This window comes from Ciconia boyciana, chromosome 1 (genome assembly GCF_034638445.1).
Source record: "Ciconia boyciana chromosome 1, ASM3463844v1, whole genome shotgun sequence".
Lineage (NCBI taxonomy): Eukaryota > Metazoa > Chordata > Aves > Ciconiiformes > Ciconiidae > Ciconia > Ciconia boyciana.
Window position 1 is genome coordinate 114,390,705 of NC_132934.1, and position 22,160 is coordinate 114,412,864.

A 22,160-nucleotide genomic window follows, 5' to 3' on the forward strand; every position below is an offset into this window, starting at 1 on the left:
AAGGACCATGGAAAACAGTATTTCATAGCTCTTACTTTCTGTCCTTTAGAGACATCACCACTAGGGCAAGAGTAAGTAGCAGCAGTAGTTTTGTAGATTTCAGAAATTTCTTATGTGTATGAAAATCTTGTTCAATACAGTGAAACAACTTTTCCTTTTTCAAGTTCTCAGAAAATGAACGTTTAAGGTATTATGAAATAGCTGGCCTATGAAATTCTTCCTAGAAGTTAGTAAAAGAATAACCACCCTGTAGCCTTAGACAATACCCTGTTGCCTAAGAACCACACTTTAGAAGAAATACACCTCTGAACTTAAGAATAGCTGTAATGTTTAGAACCATACTAAAAAGAACATGCTCCTAATATATTTTTTAAAAAAGTCACAACTTTATCACTTTCATTTCTTTCCCATTTCTTGCTGCTTCTGCTCTTTCAGCATATGTGGATTTCAATGTTTCCCAAATCACATCATAAAAACAACCCAAGTGAGTCTCCTCCTGTAAGCAGGTACATCTAATAATGTTTCGGTTAGATTTGCCTTGCAGACTACTTGACTTAAGTTATTAAAAAACCCAAAGATGTTTAACTTAGATATAGAGCAATTGTCCTTTTGCAGGTAGATCACGTTATAACAGTTTTTCTGGTAGTGAAGAGTGTTCAAAGCATGAGAAAGCTTGGAAGATCCAATTGAGGAAAACATTTATTATCACGTAATGATTAATTTCAATATGACCCAGGTGTCTTTTCCATTAGGGATGGACTTTAATGCAAATTTAGTTTTGTACATGGCTATGCAATTGCAGAGACCTTTGAGCAAAGGTTCATGACAATTTCCACACCACTTCATCAAGAAAGAACCAGAATCATCCTCTCCCATTTTTACAGCCTGCTATGAAACTCAAGGTCTTGAAATTTTGTCTAATTTTGAAAGAAGGCTGCTATGACACTCCTTACCTTCAGCGAAATAATATTATAATTACTACAGACCCTTAGCTACCTGACAGCTACAGAAATTAGTTATCAACTAAAATTAAATATCAATATATGGCTATAGATGTGTGCACATTTATAATTTTTTTTTAATATTTAAGAGCCAGTCATCTGATTAATGACTGCATTTCCCCTTCAGTTCAAAGCAGAGAGTAGTAAAGGAAGTTTGTGGGATAAAGTAAGTCCAAAACCAGAAGCCTGTGTGATCTCTGAAAAAGAGTTATTAAATAGAAATTAAAGACCCTGCTCTTCCCTTTCACAACTTCAAGCTTTTTTGTCCATTTCTGTGGTCTCCTTCCCTTCCTCTCATCCCCTCCTCATTCAGTTTGGTTAAATTAATAATATTGTCTCAGAAAAATAATTCATCATTCATAGCCTCAAAAGCTCTGGATTAAAATATAGAAAAGTCCTACTTCCATGTTATGGCACTCTTTTGGGTAAAAATTCTGAATGAAACATAGTTTTTTCTACTAGCATGTGGAAAAGTCCTCTCCGGGTAAGACGATGGCAACCTAACATCAAAGTAGACAAGGAAATACTAAAAAATGCTCGGGGAAAAAATTGAATTGAACTCTATACTGTTATCAAGAACATATAGTGTATGTCATCATCCTGATCCACATAAGGCACTGTGACAAATTCCCCAGGTTTAAATTTAACTCCATATTTAATTCCAAATTAACATATCATTAAGTGCTTCAAAATAGACTGAAGAGTCTAAATTAAAACAAATAAACAGCCCCCCCAGTTGTCACTGACATTTCTGCCAGATGAATGAATCAGCATTCATTATTCTCCCTCAGTCTTGTGTGAACTAGAAAAAGCCAAGTACATTTTCATCCTAAATAAATAGGTTATAAGGCTCATAAGTGAAACTGCCCTGCAAAAAAGCATTTATATGAAAAACTGCTATGGAATTTTATTGTCTTATTTTCTGAAAATAATTATTTACTTACTTTATTTATTTATAAATTATTTATTGGTCTTATTTACTGATAAAAATGATCAGATTTATTTGCTGACCTTATAATACACACTAAAACTCCAATCTGCAGTAGAACCTAAACCCCCACCAGTTTCTAACACCTCAAAAAAAGTCAGTTACCCATCATTTTCTATAAACACTTCTAAAGGTCAGAGTACAAATTCCACAACAATTTTTGATGTGTACTGAACTTGGAGGCAGCTTGGGAATCACTAAATAATCCATAAAAATATATAAATCTGAACATGAATTTGTTGCACCTGATTCCTTTGGTCAAAAGAGAGTATTTGATTTGACTCACTTATAATAGTTTAAATCAGAACTCACCAAAACTGAATTGTGCAGCATCTGCTCCAGATAAAATATATTTTGCCTATTTACTAAGTGCAGTTTTAGCACTCGATAGGCCAAATATATCCTAGGTTGTCTGAGTATTCTAAAGAGATGCATTTATTAAATTTAACAAATATATCCATTAAGTGGGATATGACCTATTCTGATGGCTTTTACGCCGTCTTTCATACGCATTATCTAATACCAGGAAGGAGAACAGTGAAAGGACTGGAACCCCGCCTAGGTAGCACTATTAAGGAAAATGCATTTTTCAATTAAATTGGGCATATGAGAATGACACAGCAGGAGAAAGCTGCGCTGATGACAGATTGCTTCATTTGTAATCCCATGTGCATGGGAACTGACTGTTAGGAGATTACTAAAACATTTCCATCAATCCAGCCGTTCTGCAAAATCACATATCCTCAGTAATTCTTTTCCCTTTTTATCCCAATAGTAAGAGCTTGCCTAGCAAGAATAGGTCAGATACTCTTGGCCATAATAGGCACCTGTGAATTTTCACTCTGCACATCTGAAGAGAAAGTTATGCTTGAGTAAAGCAAAACTTAGTACATCGTTGGCTTTAGAGGCATATTTAACCCTCTCCCTCAGGACATCTGCCCATAGTGATGTATTTCAGACTTCAGTTTTGAGTTCCCCTGCATAACTATTCCAGAGACTGCTCTGGGAACAACGACCAATGCGCTAGCTGTGTAATATAAAATATATAAAGCTATAATATATAGCTTGTGCAGACAGCCTGTAACTGGTTCTCACTGGACATTTGCAATTTGCTGGCATGTAAGAATTAAGATTAATAATTTGCTTCTTTCACAATCTAACACTCCCTATTAGGAATCTGATCTTGGAGTGAATCACACAGAATGACACAACTATGTTTCCAAAACAAGTAATTGGGAAAAGCAAAGAAAATACATCATTCAACAGCCAGTATGAAGTAGAAACTGTGGTTGGAGTGTCTGTGCTCCCACGATTTTGGTTGCTTAAGTACTCATAGACACTGGCATCAACAACTTGATTTAAGATGACGGGAAGATGACATATTTATGAATTAAATTACACGTATATTCAGTGCATCAATAAAATTTTCAATAACTAAGCGTAATGACATTTCTAAGTGGGCAATGTTTCACCGAGCCAGTGCCTCCCCATCTGAATGGAAACTATGCATTCAGAAAGTCAGACTCTCCTGAGCTAACCTGCTCTCGGATCATATTTGCAAGCCAGACAAGTGCAGATTTTTTCAGACTTTTGTTATCCATCCAATAAAAGAACGACATCTTAAAATTTGGCACATGATAAGCTAACTTATTAATTCCTTAAAGTATAATGGCAAAAGCAATTACCATGCAATACAAAAAAGAAAGGCCAAGAAACGCCATCGTGCTTCATAAAAAAAGTAAAATCAGACTTAAAAAAATTTTACTACCACCACATGCTTTATCTGTATCGTCTAAAAACCAAGTGCTCCAGCTTTTCTTTTCACTTACACTGAAGACACAATAGAGCAGGAAATCAACTCAAATAGATGTTTATGAACATATCTGTAACTATGAGGTAATCCTGACCTACGATGCTTTTTAAAATCAAACATATCCAGTATACTGATTTAAAATAATACACACACTCCTGTATACTCAACATTTTTGTACAACTGTAGCACCTCTACCAGCAGAAACAATGCTCTCCAAGACAGAATTTCTCAGCCTATTGTCCTCCACAACACCAGAAAATGACATGTGAAATGACTGGAGAGTTAGAAGAAAATCCTCATCAAATCCACACATTTCCATGTATCCAATCAAACAAGAAAAAACAGGAGAGAATACAACCAACCATTGGGCAATTATTCAAAGTTTAGTGCATTTTTTCTTAATTCTAGGATGAAAATCCATTGTGCACAAGGTCACCTGTAGACTCCTCCAGAGTGATATTAAAAAAAAAGCTGTGAAATGGCCACGGTACCAGCCTCAACCTGCTGCTACTGTGAGCCCAGAGTGGTCTCTTGGTCATAAACTTCCCATGGGACCTGTGGTAGGGATGATAACTTGTTATTTAAAGAGAAGTATCTATGAAAAAATACTTCAGGCTAGAGTAATAGAAAGGATACAGACTAGAGACTTCAAGAAGGATCTACCAATGCAGGACAGAGAGCTCTAGCCATCAGCTCCTGAAGAAAATCAAGGCAACACCTTTAAACCTCCCCTGCTAAAGGATGAATGATTTAGAATTAAAGATTTAAATACCCACTGAAATAGCAGATGCCCAGACAATTAAAAAATTACTTTGTTTATAATCTACAAGTCCATAATTATTATCAGAAGTTCCTGGTTTTCAGTTCTAACACTTGGATCACGAGACCAGATTTCCTTGAAGGTGCAAGTAAAACTGAACAGTGTTTTTCAAACCAGAGGAAAAATATTCTCTTAATAAACTTCATAAGACCTTTTTATTCTGATCAAATTTCTGAAAAGCAGATGGAAAACGATGTCCCATGTCTTTCCCTGATGAAAAAGCCACCCCAATCCAAAGTCATGTGAAGCCATTTATCCTTTTCACAATATCTGCAAGATCTGGAGGAAGCTGGCTCTTTTACTGACTAAAGTCATGTTCACAATATTTATGAGATTAAAAGAGGGCTTGTGCACACAAAAATCAGGATTCATATCTTTCCTAAAGAACATTAGTGCCCATGACAAGACACAATAGACCATTTAGCTACAAAAGATGTGGAGGATACAGTATGCTACTAATGAAAGCATTTGAGAACATCGATGTCAGTGAAGTGCATTTATATCTTTTTTAATCATCTACTACTCTCTGCCTAATTTTCGATGACAGTTAAATAATCTGGACAGAAAATAAGAGATGCTTAGAAGAGGAAAATGTTGGATCTATTTCCAGGATTTTTTTCCTTCTCTCCTAAGCTGCGGCAAAGGACATATGTTACTAGCAGAGCTGAGTCTTCAACCTGGAGAAGTAACTGAGGTTATTCAGCTCTTCCAAGCTCCCGAATGGCGTGCAGAATTTACAAAGCCTCAGCAACACAAAACTGTCATTCCAGCTGACAACTACCTTTGCCTATTAAAATACAACACACTAAGGGAGGACAGTTAGTTCAACAAGAAGTGCAAAGTCCTGCACCTGGAGAAGAACAACCCCATGCACCAACATATGCTAGGGGCTGACCAGCTGGAAAGCAGCTCGGCAGAAAAGAACCTGGGGGTCCTAGTGGGCACCAAGTTGAACATGTGCCATAAATGTGCCCTTGCTGCAAAGAAGGCAAATGGTATCCTGGGCTGCATTAGACAAAGTATTGCCAGCAGGCCAAGGGAGGTGATCCTTCCTCTCTACTCAGTGCTGGTGAGGCCACACCCAGAGTGCTGCATCCAGTTCCGGGCTCCCCAGTACAAGAAAGACATGGACACACTGGAGAGTCCAACAAAGGGCCACAAAGATGATGAAGGGACTGGAACATCTCTCCTGTGAGGAAAGGCTGAGGAAGCTGGGACTGTTCAGCCTGGAGAAGAGAAGGCCGGGGGGGGATCTCATCAATGTCTATAAATACCTAAAGGGAGGGTGAAAAGAGGAGAGAGCCAGGCTCTTTTCAGCAGTGCCCAGTGGCAGGACCAGAGACAATGGGCACAAACTGAAACACAGGAGGTTTCATCTGAACCTCAGGAAACTCTCTTTTACTGTGAGGGTGATTGAACACTGGCACAGGTTGCCCACAGAGCTTGTGGAGTCTCCATCCTCAGACATATTCAAAAGCTGTCTGGACACGGTCCTGGGCAACTGGCTCTGGGTGGCACCACTTGAGCAGGGGGCTTGGACCAGATACCTCCAGAGGTCCCTTCCAACCTCAGTCGTTCTGTGATTCTGTGACATTGGTTGATTCCCCACATAAACGGAATACATCACCTTGCTCCAACAAATAGCTCAACGGTATTTTACTGAGCCATTTATGGCATTTAAATCAGTATACAAACACTTTATAGAGGTAACAAAGTGGCAAAACTGGTGGCTTAGTAAAGACCATAAGCTTGTGATGATAAAAAAAACAACACACAAAAAAACACCTGAAAAAAAAAGCTGAAGTGTGTGTGTGTGTGTATATATATCTATATATATATAAACTTGCCAAATGCTTTAAAAACCAATGTCCTTGGGTGGAAGAGGTCTTAATTGCTTATCAGGCAGTCCACCTGGGCGACATCATGTCAGTATTTAAGCATACAAAATCTATCTAAATGCTGCTGTGTAAAGCTTAACACAGAATTCATTTGCTTTTGTGGGAGAACTCTCTGCTATTTTTAACCACTGACCCAGCAATATATTTTTTGCTAGAGTTCTAACAAATCATCTATTCAACTGAATGCTATAAGGCTTCAAGGGAGAAGATTAAAGGTAAATAACCACTTCACAGAAAATTCAAATTTTTCTTTGGAAAGCTAAGGTTACTGGATATGCACAAATATGTCAAGTCAATTATGGGGAGAAAGCACAGGCACAGTTAGTGCTGGAAGTCACTCCAGGGTACCTGTACAAACACACAATCTCTGAAGGCTGCTTTTGACTGCTTGTTCCAGTTGCATTATCCTTCTGGACAAAAAAGGCAGAGCAGAATGGGAGGAACAGTAAGCCTGTATAGTACAGCACAGACACACCAAACAGTCTCTTGAAAACTAGAAGGTAGGTTTTACAGTACCTTAGGGTAAGACCTGCACATAATTGTACTAATTCCAGAAAGTCTGTTTAGTTTACTGAGAAATTTCTGTATGGTGTAGATATACCCATCGACTCTGAATGGAAGAATTGCTGCCATGGAAAAATGTGCTGGTTTTAAAGAGACAAGGGTGGAAATTCAACACTTACAGTTTGGCAAAGACAACATTCCCTTGTGTCCAAGATTGAAGATGCTCCCTCTCAAGCACTAGCCAACTGCCTGGGGCAATTTAGAAACGACAATTCCATTGACCTCCAGAATGGCAGAAAGTATAAAACTTAACAGGAATTGTCCAACCTTCCTCAGCAACAGATTTTAATAACTACTGCAGCTGCACACTGGATTTGTGGCTGTTTATTTTACCCTGGGTAAAAAGTTCAACTCCATTTGACTCCTTTAAAAAGAGAGAAAGAAATACTAACTGGAAAGTATGGAAAACCAAAACCAGAGAGGAACTGCTTTTCTTCAGAAAGAACATCTCTAGTTTCCCAGTCCTCAGCATGCTTCTCTGCACCTCCATCTACTACTAGAAAGTGCCTGTTCTCAAGGACAGTCAGAGCCCATGCTTACACTAGCAAGTCGTGAAGTGGAACAACACAGTAAATAGGGATGACTGAGATATTTGTTACCAAAATGTACTCCTCTGTGAGCTAAAATGCTACTGTAGACAGACCCAGGGGGATTTACATTGACTGGATTAGGCAGGGTTGTCAACTGGTGCAAAACCCAACTGTTCTAAGGATGAGCACCACTGACGACAATTCCTCATCTTTCTCTATGCCAGTTCACTGAACTTGGTCTGTCCCAGTGTGCTTGTTCATTTACCCATGCTTCAAAATCCCTGTTCTCCTTCACCAGAAAAAAAAAAAAGGCATTATAACCACTCTGATATGTGACATTAATTGCATCAAGCAACTGCTACCAGTACTTTTCCCTCTAGTCTAAGAGGAAGACTAGAACTGCTTCCCATGAAGCAGACTGGAACTGCCACCTCCATGACCAACAAGCAATTTCAAGAGTTTTCTAGTGTAATGTACTGAAATTGAGTCATAAGGTAATTACTGTTCTTACCTGATATGAACTATACTGTTCTGTACGACCCCATTCCAATACCCTTGGTAACCTTACAATATCCTTTTAACAAGCTGTTGACACAATTAACGTATGTCAACTTCCCTTTATTATTCTGATACCTCGGTATGTCAACCCAACTTCAAATTAAGGTACAGAAATCCTAAGCACTTGATTTTAAATATTTTTTGAAGGTAGAGTTCTTCCCTTCAGCTAAATCTTAAGACAGAAAGTACAAGGAAGAGTTACAGAAAAACGAGACACTGAGAAGTCACATTGCAGTCTGAAAGGCATTCCTAATTACAAATCCAAAACATAACATTTGAAGGGAGAGGATGAAGAAAACAATCACAAAAGAAATGGCACCAAACAGGACAGACACAGAATTTGCTTTTGCAAAGCCCCCAAGGGTGTGTTTTGGTTTTGCAATATAAATCCCCAAACCACAATGGTTGTCATTTTGGACTGCCAGCTAATGCCCTCAAAACTTCTTAAGAAGGACACCACAGAATGAACAGAGAACAGCACCCTAATTCTACTCAGGGCAAGAAATGCAGCAAGGCTATGGATTGACTACAGGCCAAAATTAGCAGCTAGAAACAAGAAATCAACAATTAATCGTACAAATACTGAAAGACCAGAACCAGCTGAGGCAGCACTAACTTTGCCCTCCACAGGTAGTCCAGACAACATGCACAGATGCAGACTGACAGGTATAGGGACCTAATGGCTAAAGGGTTAAAAGAAAGCAAGTCTTCAGGCATCTTTAGTCTATAGCTTGTCCTATATTTACAGCTGTCAAGCTTTTTCTAAAAGTACTTAAAAAATCTTCACAGGAAGTTGTGAGGCAAAACTCTCTGGCTCAAATTTTGTCATGCTAAGCAGCAGCACACTGATACTTGAAATAGCATATGACCCACAGCACACTGTATGTCTTTGAATGCAAGCAGCGATCTGGGGTCTGCTTGTGTTTGTCCTCTCTCCCAGCTATAGAACGGGAGTATGGCATCCAGAACATGCTGCAGAAGAACAGGATAGGCACAGTGGAACAGAATAATAAAATAACAATAGCTTGATTTTATTTGTCAAGGGACAGACGAAATCATATTCTCTTATTTATTGCTCATAACTGAATGTTTCAGAGCTTAGTTACAATACTGCTGTGGTAGGCGGTGCTGAGTATTTCATCAGTGGTGGGCTAGAAAACATGGAACTGAGGACATCAGTTTGGAAACAGAGCAGCAAAGACAGAATTAAAAATTCAGCTCACTGCCTGCCCATTTGACTGATGCACAAAGCTCTGACGTAGCTTCTGATTCAGAAGCTGTGCCTGCTGTGCCACTCCCAGCAATAAATTGCCTTTTACATACATGGATAAGCAGTCTAATCAAATAAGGATTTAAAGCAGGACGTGCTCAAAGGAACTGATGATTTCTCTTAAAGCCTGCCATTGCTCTTTCTGAGCTTTTGTACATATAAATAGTATATGAGATTTATCAGAGGGAAAAGGTGAGTACAAATACCAAGGTAACAAAATAATCTGCTCACCTACAGTGTGCAAATAAATACCTCTTCTCAGATTTTTTGTGCCACTCTCCTATTCATGGGGCTTACTCCTGCCCATGAGAAATGCCACTTAACACCAAGAGCTGCATCAGATGCGGAGAGTGACCTGGTTTGTAGCACATTTGCATCACTGCCCCTTGAGAAATCATTTGCAGCCAGAATGCCAAATGGTCTCCTACACCAATGACCTGCTTATGCTTTCCAAGCTTTGTCATAACAGTCACGGTCAGACAGACCTCTTTCTGCAACTCTTACACTGATCCTTTTTCCCCTGCCTCAACAGGAATGAAAGACAGCCAGAAGTGTTCTTCCTTACACATCTGGAATTTGCTGCTATAATACATGCCTGTCACCCTAAATGGGGCATTTGCACATTACACACTGGTCAAATGCTTAGTAAAAAAATCCTCACTTCATGTAAGTGCTGCTTTCTACCCTTCAGAGTGGTGTGGGTCTTCCTACGTATGCATATACTCAAATCAAGACATCTTCTGTTTAAGCCAACAGACATCAACTGGTGATGAACACCTGCAGATAAGGACTACAGCTCTTTAAATTTTACCCTAACTTCCTGCTACCATCTCTGCTGGGGTTCTGAAAATAACCAGAATTTTTAAAAGGCTGCTTTTAGCATAGAAGCCGGATTTTTTATTTTGGATTCTGCACCTTAAAACTATGGCTGTAATCCTGCCTTTTGAGGTAGGAATTTCAAACATATCCTGTATTTTAAAGGAACTTCAAATGTCCAACTGCTGGATTGTGACTCATCTGAGCATCAAGCATTAATTAAAAAATCTTCTGATTGCTGAAGAAAACATTCTCTACGCAGTTGCTATGCCCCAGGAATAACTCTAGATTCTACTTCATATAACTCAAATTCATTCCTCAGCATAAAGACTTCAAAAATAACAGACAGAAATTACAAGTATGCACCTTATCGTCAGGCACATATACTTTCCAATGACAGAACACCACCTGTTTCTCACAGATGAACCTTTGGTAGTGGACTGTCAGGAAGACATAAGGGAAATTTTAATGTATTTCTAGTTTCATTTCTAAAAAAATAATTAAATCCCAAGACCTGAGATTCATATTTGTCAACAGCTAATAATGGAGAAACTGCAAAATAGGCCATAATATTTCTAGCAATGAGAAAAATCTAGTAAAAACCCGCACCTTATTAGATCAGAGGAAATAAACCCACGGTACAAATTCACAGGAAACTAGATCTCATTTATTTTGCTGCTCACAAAACTACTTGTGCAATTTAGGGAAAAACTACCTTTGGCAGAGCTGTGCCTTCTAAAGCAAAGATTATTCATTCCTCAGGGTGAAAACTGTTCATGAAGAACTCTGAGTAAAACATGGAAATAGAAACAGAAAGTATAATGAACAAAAAACATGAACTAAAACGTTAGCCATCTAACTTGCATCCCAGCCTAAGAGAATAACTATTTTCAACTATGCTTCCTTACATGAAATTTACTATTCAGAAACTGTGTGTGTGTGAGATGTTCTTAACTGGGTTATTTTTCAACTTTTCCACTGACTCAGACTTTTTAAGTCAATGGTTCTAACAAAAAGTATTTAATGAAACATTTGTCCTTTTAATGAGACTTGTAATATTTCTTGGGAATGTTACGAAGTGCAATTTTATTAGTATTTTACTTCTTCACAGATTCTGCAGCTGTAATAGATTTCCTTTTCCATGGCTTTAGGAAGAGTACAGAGAGTAAGAAATTCAGTAATTTCAGAACAGAATTTGAAACAGACTGATCAGTGCTCAAAACTAGAAGGATACTGTCTCCTTTAACGGATGGGACTGACCTCAACAAACTTGCATTAAAACCAATATGTAAAACCAAGTATACAGCCAACGTTACCAACAAGAAGAATGTTGATAGTGAAAGAGAATAAGCTTTCTTCTCATTACTGAAAACTATTTTATCTAGTACAGCCCAGAACTGATAGTGCTTTCTTTAATTTTTGATGCCTGATACTCCCAGTATGAGAACTTGTTTTTCATTGCTTTAAACTTTGCAATGCTTTGAAGAATTTTTAGTATACCCAAAACCACCAAAAAATCAAGGTAGGGAAAAAGTACTCAAGAAACTGTGATAGACTTTTTCTTTGAGAAAGCTTAGCTTCTCTCATCTTATTAAGAAATAATATCCCACTAATTTTAGGTTCTTTTTTCCCCTAAAAATTAGTATTACATTTGAGATTAGGAGTCAGATTTTTGTAAACCACTTAGCAGTTAATAGACTTTTACTCCCATGTCACTTCAAAGCTTCTGAAATTCCCATTCTGTTTCAGTATTTAGGAAGGAGAAGAAAGTTTAGAAGAATGTCCTCACCAACAAGCATTAACAGTACCAATAATAGAAGAAATTGAAACTTCAAGCAGAACACCCAAGGGAATGATAGTGGCGCAGAAAGAAAACAAACTAAGCATCTTGAAGACCTAACAGTATCGGCATCTCCTTTGCTACAGAAATGACATGCTTTCAAATGATCAATAAGGTGTTTTGTTTTTTCTTTTCCCGAATGGCTCTCTACAACTACAGACTGAGACTGTTGCTTGTGCCTAATAATTGTGGAGCATAGAAACACATGGTGAAGGATAATTACTAATTCAGCCATCTTTTTGTTTCCTCCCAACCTCTTCCCCAATTTCCTGATCTCATCCCCAGCCCTCACAAGCTACCTCACAAGTCAAAGCACATCTCCTTCCTAACCTGTGCTTTGGGCAAATAAATCCACCACTACTCTGTCCATCCCTTCCCTGTGTCCTAAATGCATCCTAATCCTTACCGCAATGGCACACCTCCCTCCCTTGTGTTTTAAAGAAATCAATAATTTATTTAGTCAGCTGAAGCTGGTTATTTGTGAAACTAATCCATTAACTGCCGCTTGGCAGAGTATCACATCTTGTGAAAAAAGCCGTTCCAAAGACAATGACTGTCCCACCTCTAACCTTCGCATTCATCCATGTATTATTTTTCTTAGGAAGCACATTAGCAACATGATGTCCAGAGCTGTGGCTATATCTGAAATTAATGTAGACTAAGTGAAGTTGCCTTCCTGCAACAGCAGCACACAGAAGAGCCCAAGTCCTGTGATGGAGATGTCTCTGTTACAGCAATGCCACAGCCAAGAGCAGGAACCTGAACAGGAGGAAATACCATTCTCCCTCACAGCTATCTGCTGTCACAGCACTCAAGGAAGATGCAAACATGAGACTGTTGCTACCTGACTGGTCCACAGCCCAGCCTGTGTGCCGGAAAAAACAGGAGGAGAGGAGATATCCATTTGACCAACCAACCAAGAACTAAATGCACGACCAGTAAGATACTGCCAAGTTGCACTTAGCAACTTCCAGTTGATACTTGCACTCTTCTCAGATGCTTGGGTCTGCAACTAATTTTTTTAGCTGGGGGATTTCCAAAATGTCTACATCAGGTAATGTAAATACTTACCACGTAAATTAAATACCCAAACCCAGGAAGGATTTGCTAAATCTCATTGTCAATAGCTGCTTCCATATAGCATGGAGGCTCCAAATGTAAATTAACATACTTCAGCGAAAACATTTACAACAATATGATGATGCCACTGCACGGGTTATACAGGATTTGTCTTCCAAGTATTCATTATAATTTAATTTATAATGAAAAGAACACCGGCAAGTTTATCCTCCTATTTTTCAGCTGGGACAGTGTATCAATAGGAGAAGTAAGATGCTGTATTTTAGCTTTTGGCAGCAATTTCTCATCACAGAAATATTTCCCTTTTTCTACATTAATAGTTTGCATACCAACTTCATCCTGGATCTCCTCTGCCACAGCAGGCACATTGTAGAGGAAGGAGAGAGACTGGTTCATGCGTTCATATATCACACGTAGATGTGTCATAACCTATGGAAATAAAAGTATTTTAAGGAGGGGAATACTACTGCTTATTTGACGTTATTACAAATTTTATAGGTTCTGGAGAACAAGACAGTTTTCACTTGTGCTAGGTATAAGATTGCAGTATGCTCTACATACTGAAACTGTCAAATCCATTGCAAAATTCACCTCTCTCCTACAGCTGCTACAAAAATAGTGTTCTAGATGCTCTTCCATAGCAACTACCTGAAATCCCATGGGAATGCAGTTATTTAAAGTAGGGGTTTATATTTGCTGTGGGGCAGAGCATGCACACAAGCAGCTATTGTGGCAGAAATCCACAGCCTCATTTACCCTTCAATAACATTTACATTTGCCCATACCCGTAAGTTTCCACATAACACACAAACCAAGTGAGGCGCAACGATTGCTACATCAAAATGTCTCAGCTGTTTGGTTTTGGTTTGTTTTTTTTTTTCTCTCCTTTATCCTAATATTGCAAAAAGAAACAGCGCTCTCTGAAAAAAGGCCCAATTTTCCTGATAAAAACATTTGCAAACATTTTCAGCTGAAAACAATATTTCCACCCAGAAGCATTACTGCATTGCCTCATGTGATGACAACTCTATTGCCTCAGGTTCCTGCACACTGCAATGGGTTGAGTCATGACATCCCATGATATATGCTCTCCCAGGGTACGCTCCGCAAGTATCACCTCTCTTCAGTAGAAAGGGAAATTGAGGTGCATCTTAGAAGACTGACAGGGCAATTAGGCCTAAAGAGGAAAATGGCTTGCAGAGAGCTATTTCAATGGAAAAAAAAAAGGCTTATGATTTCTTCAAATTGAAATATAGTATTTATGCTTTTGAACAAAATAATTTGTTTTCCATTTTCCACTGAAAAAAATTCCCCATCAGATCCTCCAGCCTACATTCCCCCAACCTTCTGACCAATTCAAGAAGCAAAGATACTGTAGAAATACTAATTCCTGTGATGATACACTAAGCAATACACTGCACTTCTTGTATCTAAATGTCAGTTTCCATTCTTCACCTGTGCTGCCACACAATCTGTAGTCTGCAAGATTTCACTGTTTTTTTGTTATTACATAATCTAGTGTTTTAGAAACTAAAAACTCATGTAAGATGCAAAAGGACATGTTTTAATGTTTAAGACAAGGGAAAGACAACTGTCACTGCAGAAGACTGTTAGAAGTGTGCATTTCTAACTCCGACAATTTCAAGACAGCATGACCTCAATGTACAAGTCTGGCTGGAACAGATGTTTCAGAAGTCTAATATGCAAGTGTGCCATTCAGGGAGGTATATAGTTTTGATTTGGCTTTTAGCAATGCCAGTCAGTTCAAAAACTGTGGCTGGAACAGCGCTTCCCATTGCATCCTGCAGAGGGAACAGCGGCTGATTCTGCAGATTACTGCACATTTTTTTTACAGCTTATCCATTGGGCCTACAATTATAATGGCTGTTTTGAAAGCCAGCTACATCTTCAGTCTGGTTTTTTTTTTTTTTTCCTTCTTTTTCTCACCCTCCATGATTTATGAAGGCAACATAAAAGCTGTTCCAAAACATACATGTTGAGGACTGTGGTAACATTCAGCACTTAAAAATGCCATGAACTATGCATTTATTTTAAAATATTTTTAAATTGTGCCTATTTTAAAAGAATGTGTTAAACTTGAGTGCATTGCAGTAATCACTTTTATAGACACTACAAGTACCTCTGCAGTGACTACAGAAAGGTTGGTTGCAGTCAGATGGCTACACCACTTCTGGTTCTGCCACTTCAGCTAAGGGAAGCATAACCATGTGTGGTTGCTAAATCTATTACTAACATTTCCCCAGAGGTATAATTTACCAAAGCACTAGTAAGGGCTCTGGGCATTAATGCTCTGGAGGACTCCTCAGGAAATGCCCATGACTGACTCTGACTGGGTAGACAGAAAACCTGCTTTTCTGTTCTTCTCAGAAGACAAAATATACCCACCCTACTCCTACATCACTTTGCCTTAATCTTCTGCCAGAAAGCAGATTATTTTTTATTGCATGTAAAGCTGTCCACAGAAAGGAGGCAGGTATTTTTTAAAAAATAGGTTGACAGAAACTTTACAATGGTTATGAACATACACAACCCCATTAACCCTCAGTGGAGATTACCTGAGATCTGATTTGGGCAGCTTTCTTTGGGTCTACCATGCGGACATGTTCGAAGTGTTTGAGAGTATGCTGTCTGTCCTTCTGCTCAGCACGCACGTACTTCTTCAGCATGTTGAATACGTGACGAGGCTACAGGGAAGAAATAGGGAAAAAAATCAGTTTAGCTTAGAACACTACATGTTTTAGTTCCTTGCACTGGAGATGTATCCCAAACCAAAAGCACTGGGCCAGCCGGTGCCTGCAGCTATCTTCTGAAGGCAGGTCTGACTACTATAAGGAACATCCACTTGCTCAACCCATTCGGCAGGATGCACCGTTGAATAGTAGTTGCAGGTAGTAGATGCGGTCCCTAGGGAGGGCATCCAGATTTCCTCCCCAACCATAAGGGGAAGTTTGGCTGTTGCATTTCCTTGTCTAACTACTATACTGTTGCCTCAACAAGACAGCAAGTGTCACCTTAGCATGCTAGTTAATGGATACCCAACATCAATTTCCTTCGGGCTTTGCTTCCATTCTCTCCATCAGACTCTACTTCTCCTCTCCCTCAACTCAGGGAGCCCCCATGATCCAAGCTCCCAGTTTTGCAACCTTCATTACCACCAGGCAAATCCCTCCCAGAAGATCCCCCAAAACATGGACTCCATTGGAAGCATTTCAAAGATTCCCCATATACACTCTACTCTGCTGAATACTCAACCAGTATCAACGTCTGTCAACTACAGTTAAACTTTAGCAACAAAAAAAGATTACAACTGGTAAGTCTTATCAACAGTAAACTGAATGCACATATTCAGATTCAAATCAGAAGGTAACCTGCCCAACAGCTGCACAGAAGACAATGTGAAAGCACCTAAGCCAAGGAATAATCATCAGACTCGACTGCAAAACTTAAAGGGCGACCTACTTGGTTCTTCTGAAGGTACTCTGCTTAGGTGCCAGATTTTGTAAAAATCTTAGCCTATGTATAGATTGCAGGTCATTTTGATTAGTAAGGCATATATTTAATAGTTTTTAAGGCATATACTGAATACGAACAAAAGAAAGGTCCGTAGCTGAAGGGAACATGAAAATATACACAGACTGATGGTAGAGCAGTGAAGAAATGCATATTTTTATGTACTTTCCTACTCTGTACAATAATACAGTGCCAAATCAGGGAAGCATTCTCTAGCATTCAGCTAAGACATTCATTTTTAGCTCAGTGTTTATGATGGATTCTGGAAATCTACCCCCCGTCAACTCTGCTTGTGCTGTTGTGCTTGTGCATCCTACCTGAAGCTGCCAAGCAGTGAAAAGCACGAAGCTGAGGCAGGTGAGAAGAAAGGGAAAGGTGACCTTACCATGCAGTAGATTAAAGAACGAGCAGAAGTGGTGAACAGCTGGTCTGGGCCCTGGCAGGGATACAGGGAAGAGGGTGGGGAAGTGACAAAATAAGCATCAGAGGCTCCATGCACAGCTTTCCGAAGCAGGAAGAACCGTGGGCGAAGCTGAAGCTTTAAGAAAACTTAGATTCATGGACAAATATAGTGCCTAAACTAATTTAACATTTACACAAGAGATGAATACTAAGATACGGAGCTCAAAGATTTAAGAATCTCTTCAGCTTAAGAGAAGCAACAGATTTAAAAATGTCCTCAGACAGTAAAACAAAGGTTATTTGAAGAAGATTTGTTGGACAGAAATAGAGAGATGTGAAGCCATTCCTTGCCAAAGGATTAAACTCAGTGGCTCCGTGACTGAAAATTCATTCATGAGAAAAATAACCCCAAGTCCCAAAAGCCAAGCACCCTGGGATCAAGCTGCAAGAAACTGTGGACAAATGTTGGAAAGTAAGTAATCCTCACAACATTATGGTAATCGCAAACCAAACTGAAATGCCAACTGTCAAGCTTTGTCGGAACAAAGGCTAGAAGACCAAAAAGCTTAACAACAAGAAAATTTTGAAGACAGAAAATGTTGTTACTTTTCCTGACACTTCAGCTTTTCTTGCCCCCAAGATACCTCAGGATAGCAGGTTCAGGCAGATTAGAGAGAAAAGGATTAATTACTATTTCTGCAAGAGATATTCCAATTTAAGTGTCATGTCTAAGACCAGAAGGGTATATATTTTTTTTTCCCTCAGTATGTTTGTATTCACTGCAGTATGTCAATGAAAATTCTACATGAAGAGTCACAAACAGATTTGTTAATAGGATAACGATCTCGAAAATACCTGTCAAATACCACTAACAGTAGTAGTCATTTGGGTAAACTGACCCACCTTTAGTGCCTTTTGTAACATTGCGAAATGCCCCAAACTTATCACTATAAAGGAGAAATGGATACACATGCCTCTAGCATGTCTTGCCAAGAAATCTTCCTGAGATGGCAGCAGAAAACCATAATTCAAGAATAGAACAATGCAGAAACAATTTTGAATGCAAGGTGTTTCCTTACAGGGGCAACAGCTTTGCTTTTTCTCAAGTGGAAAAAACCCACTAGAAATGCACTGTATGTAGGTAGACGTAACTGCCCAAAGTTCCAGTCTCACTGGATCAGGTCAGACCTCCAACCTTCCCAACAACTTTGTAATGGTACTGCCTCACAGCTTCAGGGCCATGGCTTCGACTGCCAAAGCTGGTGACAGGCAATGACAGTTCCCCACTGGGCTTTGCATACCTGAGTGTGGCAGTTACCATAAATGAGGACATGAGGACCAAGTTTTATAGCTGAATGTAACTTTAATAGTAAAAAAAAAAAAAAATAAATATATATTTAATAGCTCATTTTCTCCTCAATGCCTAGAACTGTAGACCTACTGCTTGCACAGTTTTAACAAATTTCCATATCAGCAAAAGTACCTCTCACTGCAAGTCCCACCTCTGTAATGTATTACAGACACCTTTTCCTTTAAATGTCATTATGGAGTGAAATGATTCTGCTTAAAAATCCCACCCATACAAGCACTTTTTGCAGGGATACTTTCAGCAGGATATGCCTCCAAATCTAGTATATCGAGCAGTGATATGAACTCTTGTGATGGTAGAGTGGAGGGGCCACAATGAACGGTCAAGCGCAGAGGTGAGGGAAGGCTCCACAAGCTGAGGAGACGCAGTCAGACCCTGTGTCTGAAGCTATTGTATCCACGGTTGTCTATTACTTCGACCCTAGGCAGGAACCTTCAGATTAAATTATAAATGAAAGTGGTGTTATTATCAGCTAAATTAAGTTCCTGAGGCCTGAGCTCTGACACTGTCTACAGCAGAAGAACAAATGCCTGACATGCCAGGGCCAACTTGGCACCTCTCGCTCTTCATAAATAATGTACCAACCACCAAACTTCATTAAAAAATTCTGGGTTTAGCACTTGAAATTTTGCTGTGTGTTTTGCCAGGGAAAACTCAATGTATTCACATCTGTAGTCACCTAATAAAAAACATCTCGCAGAATAACTAACTTGTATCAGCCACCAGGGGCTACCTAAGCCTTATGAAGTAATTCCACTATTTTCAGGTGTCTCTACGTGTTTTGTTGGCTTGGTTTTTTTGGCCTTCCTCTGAAAGCGTCCAGGATACTCCCAACATGACTTCCATTATTCCCATGTTTTTAGTCACCCTGGCTGATGCTGCTGGCAATTGTCATTTATCCAGTGACAAGAATGGCCAGTGACTTCCTAAGCGGCAGGATCCAGCACCAAATTCAGAATGCATATTATTTCATGAGTCCTCAGTCTCATGGCACACACTCACTATTCAGGCAAATGCAGAAAAAAAGACAGAATGCATCTAACAAGGAGCACGGCAGGCAATGCAGGGTGAAGCAGTGTGAATGCTGCTGTTACACACTGCTTCCGACTATTTCAAACACACACTTTCACTCCCATGAAAGTCACTCCAAAGCTCCCCCTTTTCAGCAGATTCAAACACCTACTTTTTATCTAAAACTAAGCACAGATCAGTCGTAGCCCATTCACAAGCTATAATGACAGGCCAACAGACATACTCATGTCTGTGGGTATTTTAGTTGTTAGTTTAAAATCCTGTTTATGCTGGAGAATGTTGTCAAGTATTATTTTATACATAGTTTTTGTGAGTATGTTGGGACTTGCATGTATTCATCTGGTACACAGTAGACAGGTTCACAGACTAAGTATGCGGTCTACATAGACTATCTAGGCTTTCTACCCAAACTGTAGGGAATATGCCCGCTCTCTTATTTGGAAGACAGTTCTTTCTGTGAATATACATATGTACCAGGGCAGAGTTAAGGACCTGTACTGCAACACCCTGGTTTGAAAGTTTAACTTGGTAGTCCTGACAGCTGGTTAACAGGTGTCCAACTGTACAAGACACAAGCACAAATGAAGTAGAAACTGCTGATGGCTCCTTGGCTACATGGTGGTGAGTTCCAGCGCCACTGACTCTGTAATCCAGTGCCTTTATTTCAGGTGGCATCAGCACTGAGACAAGGTCATTCCCATAAAGGAATCATACACCAGATCTAAAATGCCTAAAAACCAGGTTCTAGTAAATGAAATATACACACATAAATATAAATATGAACATATACGCATGCAGATGCCTCCCCCATGAACTCTACATTGATCCTAGTCTGCTATTTCAGATTTTAAGGGAGTGATGAAGCAGTGTAGTTTCATTGAGCTTAGAAAATGGAAACATCAAATGTAGTTTGGATTGCTACAAATATAACTTACACTCTCCCCATGGAAATCCAAAATACTTACTACAGAGAAACAACACAAAAATCATATTAAAGCACTTCTGTGGATTTAAAATACAACTTCCCAGCTCTGTGACGTGAAACTTCCATGGGAAATTCTGACCTGGCTTGTCATTTTGATCAAAATTCTCTCTAAATCAGAGAGGAAAGTTTCACAATGTTGTATTGTGCTATTTAATCTTGCCTTTAGAGAAAAATCAATCACGGGTCCTTTCTGATTACTGCTCTTGAAATGTGCAACAGTTGCTCCTTTTCATTCACTTAGTAGGAATACCTTCTATACCATATTAGATATGTATTTTACCTGCTATATTATTAACTTGCAGGTCATGTTTGACACAGGCGTTCATTTTAGGAACACTCAAGAAAGGCTGGCTAGGATGAATGCAAGACTTTTCACTCATGGGTGAGACACAACTAAACCCCATCCAGCTACCTTCACATGGAGTTAAAGATGCCTTCTCATAATTTCTGCTGATTTGTAAGAAAACATGTTACCCCACACATCACAAATACATGGCTATAATGGTACTCAAAACTTCCCTTGGCCTACCCTCCCAAGGACTTTTCCTGGGGCAGAATAAAATGAAAACAGTATTTGATTCAATCTCATTATTTGCTTTTCAGGATTTGAACTTACTCAACTTTGACAAATTAAGACAAATTTTGTTTCTGCTCACTCTTTTAGAACTTTTCATTTTAGATATAATGAACCTGCTATGGTTTTGCAGAACTTAATACCCATCTGGGATTGCCTCTTCTGTCTTTAGTTCGCTCATACAAAAAACCTACCAGCAAGCCTAGGTATATGACTATACCATATGCTCAAGCCCACAGACTGGGGAAAAAACAAGACAGTCTGGTTTTATTCACATAAAAGCCTCAGAAACTGCTGGGAAACAGAGTTAGATGACCACATTCTCGAAGTCTGACCTGGTTTAAAAGCAGAGCTGAAATCCATGCCGTCTATTTCACAAAATCCTACCAAATTAAGTGTATGTGAGAAATTCCACAGCTGTTAAGTTTATGGGTTTAGAGGAGCAGAGCTAAAGGGTGGAGTATTAGAGCTGGACTGCCCTTTCCCACTGCACAGGAGGATTTTTATCACTAGATCAGCAGTGACGCTTTGGCCTGCCTCCAACTGCATATTTCCACAGCAACCTCGTTGGACTCAGGAAAGGCTTCGAGCTTCCCGAACGCGGAGGCACTGCGCAAGGGCCCCTCTGCAGATCCCTCTTCCACATCCAAATAGCCAAACTCGACTGGTTTCAGCCCACACTGTGCTCTCTCCATATGAACAGACACTGCTCCCATAGCACAAAAGGCACCAGAGCAAATTCTGAGGGCAACAAGGAAAATGCATGGCAAAAAAATTCAAATAGATTAAGGTACATGCTAGGATTGATCCTAATGATCCTGCTCTGTTTAGCAATAATTTACATTTCAGTAAAATAGTGCCAAATTAGAAGAGAAGCATTTTAAACTTATTTTAATCATTATATGCTCACTTTACGCGCAAAGTAAGCAGGTTAATTAATTACCTTTCAAAGTTTTCCTGTATGTTTTGTTGCTCTGAAACCCTTTATTTCACCACTAGGAGCTGGATTTCTCTTCTGCTTCTCTTTGCCCCCCGCCACTGGCTTCCCACAGAGAATGTGCATCTCTTACCAACAAAGATTAAACAGGG

The 22,160-nt window shown here is 39.3% G+C and overlaps 1 protein-coding gene across 4 annotated transcripts in view; it reads right to left on the reverse strand.

The window, feature by feature from the left end:
• The window catches only part of APP (amyloid beta precursor protein), a 229,439-nt gene that overhangs the window by 36,287 nt on the left and 170,992 nt on the right, over positions 1-22,160 (reverse strand). For all 4 annotated transcript variants that reach the window (XM_072844722.1, XM_072844715.1, XM_072844706.1 and 1 more), the window contains 2 exons: positions 15,755-15,883; positions 13,508-13,607 (listed from right to left, as the gene is read on the reverse strand). In XM_072844722.1, the coding sequence (XP_072700823.1) occupies positions 13,508-13,607; positions 15,755-15,883 (229 nt within the window). The remainder of the gene's footprint in view (positions 1-13,507; positions 13,608-15,754; positions 15,884-22,160) is intronic.